The sequence below is a fragment of the Lacerta agilis genome, chromosome 2, assembly GCF_009819535.1.
Source record: "Lacerta agilis isolate rLacAgi1 chromosome 2, rLacAgi1.pri, whole genome shotgun sequence".
NCBI lineage: Eukaryota > Metazoa > Chordata > Lepidosauria > Squamata > Lacertidae > Lacerta > Lacerta agilis.
In genome coordinates, this window is record NC_046313.1 from 119,159,673 (window position 1) to 119,177,078 (window position 17,406).

At 44.5% G+C, this 17,406-nt stretch overlaps 1 protein-coding gene across 2 annotated transcripts in view; it reads right to left on the reverse strand.

The window, feature by feature from the left end:
- Positions 1 to 529: 529 nt before the first annotated feature.
- LOC117042193 (zinc finger protein 883-like) overlaps positions 530 to 17,406 on the reverse strand; it is a 33,167-nt gene continuing 16,290 nt past the window's right edge. Inside the window, exons 1-4 of one of the 2 annotated variants that reach the window (XM_033141712.1) lie at positions 5,536 to 5,672; positions 4,453 to 4,616; positions 3,440 to 3,526; positions 530 to 2,558 (exon numbers count right to left, since the gene is read on the reverse strand). In XM_033141712.1, coding sequence (XP_032997603.1) covers positions 601 to 2,558; positions 3,440 to 3,526; positions 4,453 to 4,585 — 2,178 coding nt within the window. In that variant the 5' untranslated portion in view covers positions 4,586 to 4,616; positions 5,536 to 5,672 and the 3' untranslated portion in view covers positions 530 to 600. Of the gene's footprint in view, positions 2,559 to 3,439; positions 3,527 to 4,452; positions 4,617 to 5,535; positions 5,673 to 13,731; positions 14,755 to 17,406 lie in introns of those variants that run through there. The other variant, XM_033141711.1, reaches the window with a different exon arrangement.

Sequence of the window (17,406 nt, forward strand, 5' to 3'; positions counted from 1 at the left end):
CTAGTTGGACCACATTTGAAGGTGAACCGGAAAATACAACTAATCCAGAATGTGGCAGCTGGACTCGTGACTGGGAGTTGCCGGCATATAACACCGGTCCTGAAAGACCTACATTGGCTCCTAGTACATTTCCCTCTGGTAGTCCCTCACTGCGAGAAGTGTGGTTACATGGAACCAGGCAGAGGGCCTTCTCGGTAGTGGCACCCGCCCTGTGGAACACCCTCTCATCACATGTCAAGGAAATAAACTATCTGACTTTTAAAAGACATCGGAGGGCAGCCCTGTTTAGTAAAGTATTTAATGCTTTATGTTTTTATCATGTTTTCAATATTTTGTTGGGAGCTGCCCAAAGTAGCTGTGAAACACCAGCCAGATGGGAAAGGTATAAATAATAAATTATTATTTTAAGAAATTCCTTCCAGTAGCACATGGTATCTGAAGTTGTGTACATGCACACGAAAGCTAATACCGATAACAAACATAGATGGTCTTTAAGGTGCTACGGGAATTTTTAAAATTTTGTTTCAATTATGGCACAACAACACGGCTACCTACCTGTATCTGTTTTTATTATTAGTTCGTTTAACGTTCCAAGCACTGTTAGGGTTTCTCCCCTGTATGAATTTTTTGATGGGAAGTGAGATTGGCACTCTGACTGAAGCTCTTTCCACATTCCAAGCACTGATAAGGTTTCTCCCCTGTATGAATTCTTTGATGGGATTTGAGATTGTTGCTCTGAATGAAGCTCTTTCCACATTCCAAGCACTGATAGGGTTTGTCCCCTGTATGAATTCTTTGATGGGTAGTGAGATGGGCCTTCTGACTGTAGCAGTTTCCACATTCGAAGCACTGATAGGGTTTCTCCCTTGTATGAATTCTTTGATGGGAAGTGAGACTCTGCCTGAGACTGAAGCTCTTTCCACATTCCAGGCACTGATAGGGTTTCTCCCCTGTATGAATTCTGTGATGTAAAGTGAGTTCGTGGCTGTGACTGAAGCTCTTTCCACATTCCAAACACCGATAGGGTTTCTCCCCTGTATGAATTCTTTGATGGGTAGTGAGATGGGCCTTCTGACTGAAGCTCTTTCCACATTCCAAGCACTGATAGGGTTTCTCCCCCGTATGAATTTTTTGATGGGAAGTGAGATGGGCCTTCTGACTGAAGCTCTTTCCACATTCCAAGCACTGATAGGGTTTCTCCTCTGTATGAATTCTGTGATGTAAAGAGAGTTTGTGGCTGTGACTGAAGCTCTTTCCACATTCAAAGCATTGATATGGTTTCTGACCTGTATGAATTCTTTGATGGGTCATGAGATGGGCACGTTGACGAAAGTCCTTTCCACATTCATGGCATTGAAAAGGTTTATCCCCTGTATGAATTTTTTGATGGGAAGTGAGACTCTGCCTGAGACTGAAGCTCTTTCCACATTCCAGGCACTGATAGTGTTTCTCCCCCGTATGAATTTTTTGATGGGAAGTGAGATTGGCACTCTGACTGAATCTCTTTCCACATTCCAAGCACTGATAGGGTTTCTCCCCTGTATGAATTATTTGATGGGAGGTGAAACTCACCTTCCACCTGAAACTCTTTCCGCATTCGAAGCACTGATAAGGTTTCTCCCCTGTGTGAATTTTTTGGTGGTAAGTGAGATAGTGGCTGTGACTGAAGCTCTTCCCACATTCCAAGCATTGATAGGGTTTCTCCCCTGTATGAATTTTGTGATGGGAAGTGAGATCACACCTCTGACGAAAGCTCTTTCCACATTCCAAGCATTGGTAGGGTTTCTCCCCTGTATGAATTCTGTGATGGGAAGTGAGTTTACCCCTCTCACGAAAGCTCTTTCCACATTCCAAGCACTGATAGGGTTTCTCCCCTGTATGAATTCTGTGATGTAAAGTGAGATCGTGGCTGTGACTGAAGCTCTTTCCACATTCAAAGCATTGATATGGTTTCTGACCTGTATGAATTCTTTGATGGGTCATGAGATGGGCACGTTGACGAAAGTCCTTTCCACATTCATGGCATTGAAAAGGTTTATCCCCTGTATGAATTCTTTGATGGAAAGTGAGATTTACCCGCTCACGGAAGCATTTTCCACATTCCAAGCATTGATAGGGTTTCTCCCCTGTATGAATTCTTTGATGGGAAGTGAGTTTATCCCTCTGACGAAAGCTCTTTCCACATTCCAAGCATTGATAGGGTTTCTCCCCTGTATGAATTCTTTGATGGTAAGTGAGACTGTGGCTCTGACTGAAGCTCTTCCCACATTCCAAGCACTGATAGGGTTTCTCCCCTGTATGAATTCTTTGATGGGAAATTAGATTTCTCTTCTTACTGAAGCTCTTCCCACATTCCAAGCACTGATACAATTTCTCTCCACTGTGAGTTCTTTCGTGTGAAGTGAGACTATCCCTCCGAATGAAGCTCTTTCTTTGATTGGAGGTGGACTGGGAGCTCTGATGGATGTTCTCTCCACACTCTGAATATTTATTTGACTTCTCCACTATGTGGATTCTGCTGTGGTCCCCCTTGTTCTTCCCTTCCAATTCATCACCATCTGCAATGAAGAGAGAAGCTAATTAGAGCCTCAGGAAGAAATGAAGCGCTAGATTTTTGAACAATGTTAATGAATGCTTATGATAAAGGAAGAACTGAAAATAATTAGTTATGAGGCCTTACTATAATTTTTACTACCTTTTACTACCTTTGTTGCCTGGTATTTATTTACATGTTGCTTGGCTTTTATCTGGGATAGATCTTTTTTGGCTCAATCATGGAATCTGCTTCATCTCCAAGGTCAGTCATCTCTTTGGTCAACAAAATGCAGACAGAAGCAAAAACCAAAATAACAAACCTGACAGAAGTTACTTCAGCTGCCCTAAAAATTCTGAAGATGACATTTAAAAAGGCCTGGGTAGTTCAGAAAAGTCTGGTCATTGCTTTAAAAAGGCTTATTAGATGAAGAATATTCACAGAGAAAACAGTTGATATCCCTCAATTCAGGATTCACGGTGGGGAAGTTAGAATACCAGATGATGCACATCTCCATCAAAATAGTGGAGGTTCATCCCATAGAGCAGGGTGGCCAACTCCCAAGAGACTGTGATCTACTCACAGAGTTAAGAACTGGCAGTGATCTACCCCCTTTTGGGGGTTCAGGTCAAAGTTGTTGAGCATTTTTTAGGAAGGAGGAAGACCCCATTTTGGGGGGGTTCGGGTCAAAGTTGTTGAGTTTTTTCAGGGAGGAGGTAAAATGTTGAGCTTTTATAGGGGGGCACAGTTATTCAGCTTTTGGGGGGGCCCCAATAACCTACCAGTGATCTACAGCAGACGTCCAGTGATCTACTGGTAGATCACGATCTACCTGTTGGACATGCCTGCCATAGAGGTATGTATGGAATTTCAAAACTGATCTTATGATCCAAAAGGGAGCCTTACCAAGAGGGTCCATGATCCCACGATTCTCCTTCTTGACTTCCTTATGCAGAGCTCTTTGGTCAGGATCCAGAAATGCCCATGCCTCGTCTGTGAAACAAATAGCAACATCTTCACCTGCACACACCGCAGCTGCAATTGCCTCAATCTGATTGGTCTAAATTTAAATTTATACCTAAATCACTTTCTTCAGTTTGAACCCCCCTCCCATGTTCATGAGGAGACCAACTCTGTATTGCTTCATGGTAGCAGAAGAGGGAAAATGACTATGATGCATACTTAATCTAAGTACCACAACCACAAGAGCTCCTGACTAAGCATTCAGCTATGCGATGTTCTCTCCTGTTTCCCCTTTTTTTGTTTCAGTTTAAACCAATTCATGAACCCAGAACTAATACACTAACCACTAATGATAAACCATATGTTATAGATATTCCTGCAAATTTATTCTGCTAGTTTTGAGATATACAAATGACATGAGAAGACTTGGTGTACATATTTGTATCATTTAGTGGTGCTATGCTCCTTGTTTTTAAAAGCAAACTAAGAGGTTTTTCCAAAAAGGAAAGAAAAAGGGAAGACACGGAGGCCGCATCTGTGTTCGATCTGCAAAGCAGGACCAGGTTACTTTCCAGAGTCATGGCTTCTACTGTAGCCCGATGGATCATTAAGTTCATGATTCATACTCCCTTGGGGATTTCACCTGAGGGAAAGGGAAACAGTGGGCTGGCCCAGGGGCGCCAGAGAGAGAAAGCGCCTTTTTAGCTTCCGATTAGCTCTTCTGATTGCCAGAACGGATTCCATTCTACATCTGAGGTACGGCTGTATTCTTAGCTCAAAATGCTTGCAGATGACTAAGGCGCAAGCAGGCAGGCAGGTGGAGGAGCCTGAAAACGTGCTCCCCTTCTCCATCTCCATCCACCTGCCTGCCTCCCCCCACCCCCAAGCTGAGCAAGCCCCGATACCTCTCTGGCTCCATCCCTCCATATCCCCATCTCCACTCCCCTGGAACTCACCAGATCTCTCGGAGGTCCCTGGGAGGAAACACTCAGAGGTTGTGGGGAGGGATGCAGGAGATAACCTGACCAGGTCCACCGTCCATCTTCCCCCTTCCATCCTCGCTAGGTTTGCAGGATCCGTCTCTTTCATCTTTCCTGGGGAGTCGAGGAGCCAAAACAAGCTGCAGGCAGAGAGGAAGAAGCAAAGGGAGCCTCAGAGGCCTTGCAGGGATTCTCCTGCCCTAGATATTCTCCTGCCCCTGGAGGAGCACAAATGGGGCAGGCCCATTCCAACAGAAACCAAATTTCTAACCATTTCCAGGATGGCATGGTCTGCACAGCGGTGACCTGAGAGTAGATCCCATAGATCTCAGTGGGGCTTATGAACAGAACTTGGTACGAAAACTTGTCAGCATCCTGTCCCCATGCCTGAGAACTGCAGCCCCAGAGCATGGGCAGAAAATAGACGAGTAGCTATGATCTTATCCACCTCCACATTTTCCTTAGTCATGTAAAATTGAGTAATTTTTCCTTGTGCATATAATAATATTAGCCCCAGCAGGAGATGGAGCCTGAAATGATTGATTGAACAATGCAAATGAATGCTTGTGAAAGAGGCAGAAGGGAAGGGAGTTACTGCCTTTTTGGGGCTGGTGTTACCTTACTTATTTATGGGAACCGGACATTAAGAAAGCCTGGCTCTTCCCCGGGATGGATTTAATTTGGCTCAATCATGGAATCCGCTCCATCTCCATGTTCAGTCATCTCTTTGCTCAACCAAAAACAGACAGATGCGGGAAAGAAAACATACAATTGGACAGGATGTACCTCCACATCCCTAAGATCTCTGACCATTTAAGAAGGTCTGGGCAGTTCAGACCAGCCTCACCATGGTTTGAAAAGGTGGAAGAATATTCCCAGACAAAACAGGAGAGGCCCCTCCTATTGATAGTTTTCCATTCAAGGAGAGTTGTGGGTGTGTTAACACCTTAGAGGCTGTAGGTGGTGCTATTGGCCTCCCTCAAAATAGGAGAGGTTTGTCCTACAGAGATTCTGTATGGAATTTCAAAACTGATCTGATGATCCAGCAGGGAGCCTTACCAGAGAGACCAGGATCCAACAATTCTCCTCCTTGACTTCCTTCTGCAGAGCTCTCTGGTCAGGATCCAGCAACGCCCAGTCCTTGTCTGTGAAAGGAACAGCTACGTCTTTAAAGCACACTGGACCCTAAAAGAAAAAGGGAGGATAAAGATGATCTCCTACACATTCCTCTGCTCTTTTCTGCCTCTTAACAGCTGCATTGTTTTAATAGTATTCTTCCCTGCTTATTTCAACATCTTGTAGGCATGTCCGAAGTCCGATTCTGGGACCTAATCCGGCCAGCCGATTGGTTTAATCCGGCCCCTGTGGCGGTTTATTTCCTGGGGTAAAATCCTAAAAAAAAAACCTCAATAACACCAACCCTAAAAAAGCTCAAAAGTTCAACAACTTAAATCCTAAAGAAAGGTTAACAACTTTAATCCTAAAAAAGGTCACCAACTTGGTTCCCCTTTGGTTGGCCCCCATGGCCCTTCACTTCATCAAATCTGGCCCTCTTTGAAAAAAGTGCGGACACCACTGATGGGTATTAATCTTTGGGAAAATGGGTAAATTCCACATAGTAATAATTTTATTATCTATACAGCACTTATTATCTTCACACAATCCTTTGCAAGCATTCCCATTTTCCAGATGCAAGGACCTCCTCTCTCATCATCTGGTGGGGTGGACTCCCCCCCTTCCCCCAATGTCCTCAAGCCAACTTCAAGGGGCACCAAGAGGGGGAGGAGTGAGGAGGGAAAGCCCCATTTTCCACTGTGAGGGAGGGGGGAAATGGTTGGTTGGTTCGTTGGCCTCCATCTGTCTTGGGAGTGAGATCCAGCTGTGAGTGGAGAGAGGACTGGGGAGAGACATGTTTTGTTGCATCTGGGACAGAGGAAGTGGTCCGGTTGTGCTGCTGCAGATGCAGATGCAGAAGGGCTTTTCTTGTCCCTCTTCCGTCTGGCTAATAAATGTAACTTACCCACAACCCGAAGGGGGTTTACCTGCATGCCCAGTTTTCCTTGACCCCAAGCCCCCTCCCCCCAAAAGGAAGGCAGCATCTGGACCCCGAGGAAGAACAGAGATGCAGACCTCCTCCTGCGAACTCGCCCCCCCCTCCCTGGCTTGGCAGAGGGGACAAGGGAGGCCCCCCCTGCTTCCCCCCACCAGGCAGGCCTGATCTGGACAGGGACCCCCCTGCACCCTCCCTGCACCCCTGGGACCCCCTTCTCCCCACTGCACCCTCAGGGGGAAGAGAGAGGAGGAGACTCACCGGAGCCCAGGAGGGGCTTTTGCCAATGCGAGAGAATCAACCAGCCTCCTCTCGGCTTCCAGGCAGAGATGGGGGAATTTAGACATGGAGGACCTTGCCCCCTTTCCCCCCTTCACTTCCTGTCCTCTCTAGGAATCCAGCTCCGCTCCTTTTGTTGTTGTTCAGTCGTTCAGTCGTGTCCGACTCTTCGTGACCCCATGGACCAGAGCACGCCAGGCACGCCTATCCTTTTAACCCTTTTAACCCTTAGCAAAGCCGAGCGCACCGAGCCCGCCCTTGCCTCTCCCTGCCCGCAGTCTTCCTGCTTCTGCGCCTGCGCATAGGAGCTCCCCTCCCTCCCTCCCTCCCTCTCCCACCTGCCCCAAGGAGTCTCTACGCGCATGTCTTCGGAGGCTGGATGACGCAGGCCACCGCTTAGCGCGCACGGGCGCCCCCTGCAGGCCGGCCGGCACTACACCGCTGGCTTCAACAGGTGAAAGGCTGCATGGGCTGACCTGCGGAACTCGCAGCCTCAAGGTATCGGACGCCTGCCAGGAGGAGAGGGATCTCGTCCAGGATCTGGTCCTAGCAGGGAGGCTGCCTCGGAATGGCCGCTTCTTGAGGGGAGGGGAGAGCGAACAAGACTGAAGCGCCAGGATGCCTTAGTGGTTAGAGTGGTCTCCTTGGAGATCAGGGTTCAAACCCTCCCTGGGTTTTCTAATTATAACTTAAATATCTACAAAGTCCCCTGCAGACATTAATCAAAACAAGCCCAGGTATGTATTTTAGGGCACTGTTTTGTGAAGTATTCTCTGCATTTTCCCCATGCTTTTTGAAACTCTTTGTCTAGTGTGATCTCTAATTGCCTCTGTTAATCTAGGCAGTTCATTATACTCGCTAACAGTTTATCTTGCAGTTTATCTTTGTTGGCACAGTTTCTTTTTTTCCAGTTTTTAGCAATTAGGATCCTTGCCGCTCCTGTGGCATAGAGGAATATTTTCTGATCTTCTATTGCTTTACGTGTGTCTGTTATCCATACTAGAAAAGCTTCTGTATTTTCATAAAGTTATACTTAAACATTTTTTAAGCTCATCATACACTGTGTTCCAGAAGCTTTTGATTTTTTCACAGGTCCACCAAACATGTATAAGTGTCCCCTCTGTTTTACCACACCTCCAGCACATATTTTTGTCTTACACATTTTAGCTATTTTGGTAGGTTAAGTACCATCTATAAAAATAACTTGATTAGGTTTTCCCTCAATACTTCACAGGCTGTAAATTTCCAGTTCTTTCTCCATAGTTCTTCCCATACTGTTAAGTTAATGGTTTTCCCACTATCTAAAGCCCACTTGATCATTACCTCCTTGACCTGTTCGTCTTTGACCTCCCACTCCAATAATGTATCATACATTTTTGATATTACCTTGATTTGGTTTTGTAATAACACTTTTTCTAATAATGAAGGTTCATTTGAGAAACCTTTTCTCTTATCTGTCCCGAACACTTCATGGAATTGATGGTATTGGATCTAACCCGTAAGGTGTTGTTTAATTTCCTCATAATCTTTAATTACCAATTTATTGTCTTTTTCCTTAATCAGATCTTGATATGTGGCACATTCTAATTCCATATTTTTATTTTTTTACTGTAACAGAGACTTGGTTGCTTGAATCAGATGGACCTGTTCTTGCCACTGATTGTCCATCAGGTTTCTCTTATGCATAGCAACCCATGTTGATGGCCTTTCAGCCGATTCCCTGGTGGCCCATTGGAATGTGGATACATGTAGATAGCAGTGTTGGTCTGCCGTAGTAGAAACAAAATAAACAAAATCCTTCCAGTAGCACCTTAGAGACCAACTAAGTTTGTCATTGCTATGAGCTTTCATTGGTATGGAATGTGGAGTTAACCAGGGCTATCGACTGTCTGGCTCTGAAGCGCCCTATCTGACTGCATGGAGCCCAGACAGCCCTGCGGTTTTCCTCAGAGCTGAGGGCAATGAAAGAATGGCTGAGACAAATTGTCATTATGGGGGATTTCAATGGAGTTATAGAACCTGAATTGGATAAATCAAATAAGAAAAAAGGGGGAGGGAAAACAAATTACCTAACAGTTTTTTTAAAAAAAATAGTGGATAACTTTGATTTTATTGACACATGGAGATATAAACATCCAATACAAAAAGATTGTACTTATTATTCTTTAACACACAAGTCTGCGAGTAGAATTGATGGTATATGGGTGTCCAAGGGGATAACAAGAGTGGGAACAGCGGAAATAAAACCAAAAAGTCTATCAGACCATAATCCAGTAACGGTAACCATAAAAGAAAAAGATAAGAGTATAAGAAATTGGAGAATGAATGTCTTTCTTTTAAGAAACGAAAAAATAGTCCAAGGAGCTAAAAAGTTACTGAAAGAATATTTTGAGCTTAATATGTTCTCGCCTTACAGGATTTTTGGCGGGTGGTAGAACTGAACATTTGCATGTACATTTGCCATTCTCTTGACTTCTATAGCTTTATTTGTTCATCAATAAAATCCCTTTTCCTGTATCAGATGGATCTGTGAGTTCTTATGTAAACAAATTGTGTTGGCCAGTGGGTGGGTATACAGAGTTAAAGGAAACAGTAACACATTACTCTGGGAGAGAAAAAGTGGAATGAAGGAATACATTTCGGAGATACAGTGTCCAGGTTTATAACCCAAGTGTATAGGTCCTTGAGGTTCAGAGTTTTATTATGGGTACATTTGTATCCCCTTTCAGGCAACATTAGGAGTTCTATTGGCGGTTTAATGAGGCATGCAGAGGGTTCCATTTGGGCACGGCCACAAGGAAGTGAAAACTAGAAGAGTGTTGTGGTGGTTCAGTCGTTCAGTCGTGTCCGACTCTTCGTGACCCCATGGACCAGAGCACGCCAGGCACGCCTATCCTTCACTGCCTCTCGCAGTTTGGCCAAACTCATGCCAGTCGCTTCGAGAACACTGTCCAAACATCTCATCCTCTGTCGTCCCCTTCTCCTTGTGCCCTCCATCTTCCCCAACACCAGGGTCTTTTCTTTTCTTTTTAATTTTTTTTTAAATTTTAAATAATCTTTATTTGGTTCCAATAATATACAAACACACATACCAACACACAATCAAACAATAAAAACAATGAAATTAATCCCTCCCCCCATCCCACCCCTTTCACTCCCCCTCACTTGTACGTGATTTTGTTCAGTACCTTATATTATCTTTTATAATCGAGAGCCAGTGTGGTGTAGTGGTTAAGAGCGGTAGACTTGTAATCTGGGGAACCGGGTTCGCGTCTCCGCTCCTCCACAAGCAGCTGCTGGGTGACCTTGGGCTAGTCACACTTCTCTGAAGTCTCCCAGCCCCACTCACCTCACAGAGTGTTTGTTGTGGGGGAGGAAGGGAAAGGAGAATGTTAGCCGCTTTGAGACTCCTTCGGGTAGTGATAAAGCGGGATATCAAATCCAAACTCTTCTTCTTCTTCTTCTTCTTCTTCTTATATCCTTTATCCTTATTCTATATTTCCCAATTATCGCATATCCCCTGTACGATTTACTCAATATTATACAGAATATCGATTCCAGAATAAGATATGGTCATGTATTCTTTTACTCTTTCCCATTCTTTTATTAACTCTTGATTAGAGCGACCTCTGATGTTAGCTGTTATCTTAGCCATCTCTACCATCTCACACATTTTAATTCTCCATTCAGAAATTGTCGGGATTTTATCCCCTTTCCAATTCTTTGCTAGCAACAATCTTGCCGCTGCTGTGGCATAAAGAAAAACATTAATATTATTTTTGGGTATATCATTCGAGATCAAACCCAATAAATATCCCTCTGGTTTCTTTGAAAATGTGGTTTGGAATAATTTCTTTAGCTCTTCATGTATTTCACCCCAGAATTTTTTGACCACTTTACATCCCCACCATGCATGATAAAATGTACCCACTTCTTTTTTACACTTCCAGCACAGCTTAGACTGATTTTTGTACATTTTGGATAACCTTTCTGGCGTAATATACCATCTGTACATCATTTTAAATATATTTTATTTTATGATTACACAGGCTGTGAAGTGTAAGTCTCTTTTCCATAATCTCTCCCATCTATCAAAATCAATTGCATGTCCTAAATCTTCCGCCCATTTAATCATTACCTCCTTCGTAATTTCATCCTTTAATTCCCACTCTAGCAGCAGTCTGTACAGTCTTGATAAATTCTTTTCTAGGGAGTCTTCTCTTCTCATGAGGTGGCCAAAATACTGGAGCCTCAACTTCAGGATCTGCCCTTCCAGTGAGCACTAGAAGAGTACTCGAGCCTTAAAGTCTCTCTTCATTTGTTAATGACAGTGATGATGGTTCTTAATGCCACTGTTGACTGCTGTTCACTTTACATGCTTGAAATACTATGCTGATATACCAGTTGTTTATTAAATATGGTAGTTTAGTACAACATTTGATTCAGAATATTTTTTTCTTGCTTTCCTCCCCTAAAAACTAGGGGCGTGTTATGGTCCGGTGCGTGTTATGGAGCGAAAAATATGGTAACTATTTTTTGTGTGTTTCTTTAGTAAGACTTTGGCTAATATTCTTATTCACTAAATGTCTTCCAATGTCCTCTTTCATCCGTCTACAAATCAATTCAAGATGAATCACAATTGCCATGCCTAGCTGATTCTCCTTTCACGCATTCAACGGTCCCCATAGAGTCCAACACTTTATTCTTTGCAGGGTTCTGGAACTGACATTTGCTACGTACAGGACCTATAAGCAGCTCGTTCTGTACCGTAAAAGGTAAGCAGGCACAGGCCTCTTCAGTTTAGCTAGGCCATAGGCTTAAAAGAAAATGGAATAATCCAAATGCAGTTTTATGAAATTGTTATTTTCTCCAACTTATAAATATTATGAAAAGGGCTGTCTCCTGTAGGATGGAGCAAGATGGTCCTTCTCCTGCTCCAGAGGGTAAGACCAGAGACAATGACTTCAAATTACAAGAAAGGAGATTCCAACTCCACATCAAGAAGTACTTTAGGACAATAAGAGATATTCCAGAGTGGAACAGACTGCCTTGGAAGGTGGAGGACTCTCCTTCCTTGGAGTTTTTAAAGCAGAGGCTGGATGGCCATCGTGTCTTGCAGGAGATTCCTGAGATTCCTGCCTGGCAGGGGGTTGGACCAGTTGATACCCAGGATCCCTTCTAACTCTCCCATTCTACGATTCTGTCATGTAAGATTGGGCCAAAGGGTTGCCACAGAAATTAGGGAGCTAAAGATGCTTCTGGCAGTGGGGCAGAAGGTCATGCCTATGGAACACCCTGCAATCAGATGTCCAGGAAATAAACCAATATCTGACTTTTAGAAGATTTCTGAAGGCAGCTCTGTTTAGGGACCACAATTAAGGACAAAAGTGGAAAGGACCTAACAGAAGCAGAAGACATCAAGAAGAGGTGGCAAGAATACACAGAGGAATTATACCAGAAAGATATGGAGGTCTCATACACCCCAGCTAATGTGGTTGCTGACCTTGAGCCAGACATCCTGGAGAGTGAAGTCAAATGGGCCTTAGAAAGCCTTGCTAACAACAACAAGGCCAGTGGAAGTGATGATATTCCAGCTGAACTATTTAAAATTTTAAAAGTTGACGCTGTTAAGGTGCTACACTCAATATGCCAACATGTTTGGAAAACTCAGCAGTGGCCAGAGGATTGGAGAAGATCAGTCTACATCCCAATCCCAAAGAAGGGGAGTGCCAAAGAATGCTCCAACTACCGCACAATTGCACTCATTTCACACGCTAGCAAGGTTATGCTTAAAATTCTACAAGGCAGGCTTAAGCAGTATGTGGACCAAGAAATCCCAGAAGTGCAAGCTGGATTTCGAAGGGGCAGAGGAACCAGAGACCAAATTGCAAACATGCGCTGGATTATGGAGAAAGCTAGAGAGTTCCAGAAAAACATTTACTTCTGCTTCATTGACTACGCAAAAGCATTTGACTGTGTCGACCACAGCAAACTATGGCAAGTTCTTAAAGAAATGGGAGTGCCTGATCACCTCATCCGTCTCCCTAAGAAATCTCTATGTGGGACAAGAAGCTAGTTAGAACTGGATATGGAATAACTGATTGGTTCAAAATTGGGAAAGGAGTACGACAAGGCTGTATATTGTCTCCCTGCCTATTTAACTTATATGCAGAATTCATCATGCGAAAGGCTGGGCTAAACCGGAATTAAGATTGCTGGAAAAAATATCAACAACCTCAGATATGCTGATGATACAACCTTGATGGCAGAAAGTGAGGAGGAATTAAAGAAACTTTTAATGAGGGTGAAAGAGGAGAGCGCAAAATATGGTCTGAAGCTCAACATAAAAAAAAACGAATATCATGGCCACTGGTCCCATCACCTCCTGGCAAATAGAAGGGGAAGAAATGGAGGCAGTGAGAGATTTCACTTTCTTGGGTTGCATGATCACTGCAGATGGTGACAGCAGTCACGAAATTAGAAGACGCCTGCTTCTTGGGAGAAAAGCTATGACAAATCTAGACAGCATCTTAAAAAGCAAAGACATCACCTTGCCGACAAAGGTCCGTATAGTTAAAGCTATGCTTTTCCCAGTAGTAATGTACGGAAGTGAGAGCTGGACCTGTGGAACTTCCTCTCATCAGATGTCAAGGAAATATTTAATGCTAGATGTTTTATCATGTCTTCAATATTGGGAGCTGCCCAGAGTGGCTGTGGAACACCAGTCAGATGGGTAGGGTATAAATAATAAATTATTGTTACTATTATTAGTTCTTTCAACATCCCAATCACTGATAGGGCTTCTAAGCAGTATGAATTCTTTGATGGGAAGTGAGGTTACTCCTCTTGCGAAAACTCTTTCCACATTCCAAGCACTGATAGGGTTTCTCTCCGGTATGAATTCTTTGATGGGAGGTGAAACTAGCCTTCCATCTGAAGCGCTTTCCACATTCCAAGCACTGATAGGGTTTCTCCCCTGTATGAATTCTTTGATGGGAAGTGAGTTCAGCCCTCTGACGAAAGCTCTTTCCACATTCCAAGCACTGATAGGGTTTCTCTCCGGTATGCATTCTTTGATGGGAAGTGAGTTCACCCCTCTGACGAAAGCTCTTTCCACATTCCAAGCACTGGTAGGGTTTCTCCCCTGTATGAATTCTGTGATGGGAAGTGAGATTGCTGCTCTGACGAAAGCTCTTTCCACATTCCAAGCACTGGTAGGGTTTCTCCCCTGTATGAATTCTTTGATGGGAAGTGAGTTCACCCTGCTCACGAAAGCTCTTTCCACATTCCAAGCATTGATAGGGTTTCTCACCTGTATGAATTCTGCGATGGGAAGTGAGTTCACCCTTCTCACGAAAGCTCTTTCCACATTCCAAGCATTGATAGGGTTTCTCACCTGTATGAATTCTTTGATGGGAAGTGAGTTTACCCCTCTTATGAAAGCTCTTCCCACATTCCAAGCATTGATAGGGTTTCTCCCCTGTATGAATTCTTTGATGGGAAGTGAGATCACCCCTCTGACGAAAGCTTTTTCCACATTCCAAGCATTGATAGGGTTTCTCCCCTGTATGAATTCTGTGATGGGAAGTGAGTTTACTCCTCTCACGAAAGCTCTTCCCACATTCCAAGCATTGATAGGGTTTCTCCCCTGTATGAATTCTTTGATGGGAAGTTAGACCGTGGCTGTGACTGAAGCTCTTTCCACATTCCAAACACTGATAGGGTTTCTCCCCTGTATGAATTCTGTGATGGGAAGTTAGACCGCTGCTGTGACTGAAGCTCTTTCCACATTCAAAGCATTGATATGGTTTCTGACCTGTATGAATTCTTTCATGGGATATGAGATGGACACGTTGACGAAAGTCCTTTCCACATTCATGGCATTGAAATTTTTTCTCCCCTTTATGAATTTTTTGATGCAAAGCGAGACTATCCCTCCGACTGAAGCTCTTTCTACATTCAAAGCACTGATAGGATTTCGCCCCTGTATGAATTCTTTGATGGGAGGTGAGATTACCCCTCTCACGAAAGCTCTTCCCACATTCTAAGCACTGATGGGGTTTCGCCCCTGTATGAATTCTTTGATGGGTAGTGAGACTACCCCTCTGACTGAAGCTCTTCCCACATTCCAAGCACTGATAGGGTTTCTCCCCTGTATGAATTCTTTGATGGGAAGTGAGATCGCCCTTCTGACTAAAGCTCTTCCCACATTCCAAGCACTGATACATTTTCTCTCTACTGTGAGTGCTTTCATGTGCAGTCAGGTTATCCCTCAAAATGAAGCTCTTTCTTTGATGGGAGGTGGACTGGGAACTCCTACGGATGTTTTCTCCACTCTCTGAATATTTATTTGACTTCTCCGCTATGTGGATTTTGTTGTGGTCCCCCTTGTTCTTCCCTTCCAATTCATCATCATCTGCAATGAGGAGAGAAGCTAATTAGAGCCTCAGGAAGAAATGAAGCGCCAGATTATTGAATAATGTTAATGAATGCTTTTGACAGAGGAAGAACTGAAAATAATTAGTTATGAGGCCTTCCTATAATTTTCACTCATAGAATCATAGTGTTGGAAGAGACCACAAGGGCCATCCAGTCCAACCCCCTGCCAAGCAGGAAACACTCCCTTTGTTGGCTATTAATTGACATATTGCTTGGCTTTTATCTGGGATAGATCTTGTTTGGCTCAATCATGGAATCTGCTTCATCTCCTAGGTGTGCCATCTCTTTGGTCAACAAAATGCAGACGGAAGCAAAAACCAAAACAACAAACCTGACAGAAGTTACTTCAACTACCCTAAAAATTCTGAAGATGACATTTAAAAAGGCCTGAGTAGTTCAGAAAAGCCTGGCCGTTGCTTTAAAAAGCTTGACTAGATGAGGAATATTCATAGAGAAAACAGCTGATATCCCTCAATTCAGGATTCACGGTGGGGATGTTCAAAAAAGCCTTGGCTCTGGTCGAGGCCAGTCTAACCTCCAAGATGTTTCACCAGGAGCCAGTGCAGCTGGTATAGCACTAGGTGAATGAGATCCCACAGCGAGGACCCCGTAAGGATTCCTGCCGTGCAATTCTGCACCTGCTGGAGTTTCTGGGTCCGTCTCAAGGTCAGCCCCCCATACAGTGAGTTACAATAATCAAGCCTGAAGGTGACCGTCACATGGATCACAGTGGCTAGGTCAGGGTGAGAGAGGTAAGGAGCTTTTCATCAGGTGTCAGCAAGATTTATCTTGTCTGGGCCGGTTCAGTCCCGCGGAGATCCCTCCATGGGCTGGATCGTTCATGCAGTCTGTGTCTGATTTCCGCTACCGCAGGCAGCTCAGTTCGGGGGAGGCTTGTGGGCCGTTTAAACGACCCCTGTGGGCCACTTGTGGCCAATGGGCCACAGATTGCTGACCCCTGACATAGAGGTATGTATGGAATTTCAAAACTGAGGTTATGATCCAACAGGGAGTTTTACCTAGGCTCCATAATCTCACTATTCTCATGATTCTCCTCCTTTACTTCCTTATGCAGAGCTCTTTGGTCAGGATCCAGCAACGCCCATGCCTCGTCTATGAGACCTACACACTCCCCATCAGCAGTTGCCTCAATCTAATTGGTCTAAATTTAAATTTATACGTAAATCACTTTATTCAGTTGGAACCCCCCTCCCAAGTTCATGAGGAGACCAACTACGTATTGTTTCATTGGTAACAGAAGAGGAAAAATGACTATTAATCACACTTAATCTAAGCACAACAGCCACAAGAACTCCTGACTAGGCATTCAGCTATGTAATGTTGAATGCTCTCTGTTCTCTCCTGTTTCCCCATTTCCCCCCCAGTTTAAACCAATTCATGAACCCAGAACTCATACACTGACCACTAATGATGAATCGTATGTTACAGATATTCCTGCAAATAGATTCTGCTAGTTTTGAAATATACAAATGAAGTGAGAAGACTCAGTTTGTTTGCAACCTGTTTTCCCAAAGAAAACCCACTGTCGCTTGTGATTCATACTCCATTGGGGATTTCACCTGAGGGAGAGGGAAGCAGAGGGCTGGCCCAGCGGCGCCAGGGAGGGAAAGTGACGTACCATTGCAGCTTCCGGCTGGCTCTTCCGATTGCAAGAGCCAATCAAAAGCCCCTTGGAAGTCGAACGGACTTCCAGAATGGATTCCGTTCGACTTCCGAGGTACGACTGTATTCTTAGCTCAAAATGCTTGCAGATGACAAAGGCGCTGGCAGTCAGGCAGGTGGAGGAGCCCGAAAACGTGCTCCCCTTCTCCATCTCCATCCGCCTGCCTGCCTCCCCCCAACCCCTAGCTGAGCAAGCCCCGATACCTCCCTCCATGTCCCCATCTCCACTCCCCTGGGACTCACCAGATCTCTCAGAGGTCCCTGGGAGGGAACGCTCAGAGGTTGTGGGGAGCAATGCAGGAGATAACCTGACCAGGTCAACCATCCACCTTCCCCCTTCCATCCTCGCTAGGTTTGCAGGATCCGTCTCTTTCATCCTTCCTGGGGAGTCGAGGCGCCAAAACAAGCTGCAGGGTCCTGGGAGAGAGGAAGAATTAAAGGGAGCCTCAGAGGCCCTGCAAGCATTCTCCTGCCCTAGA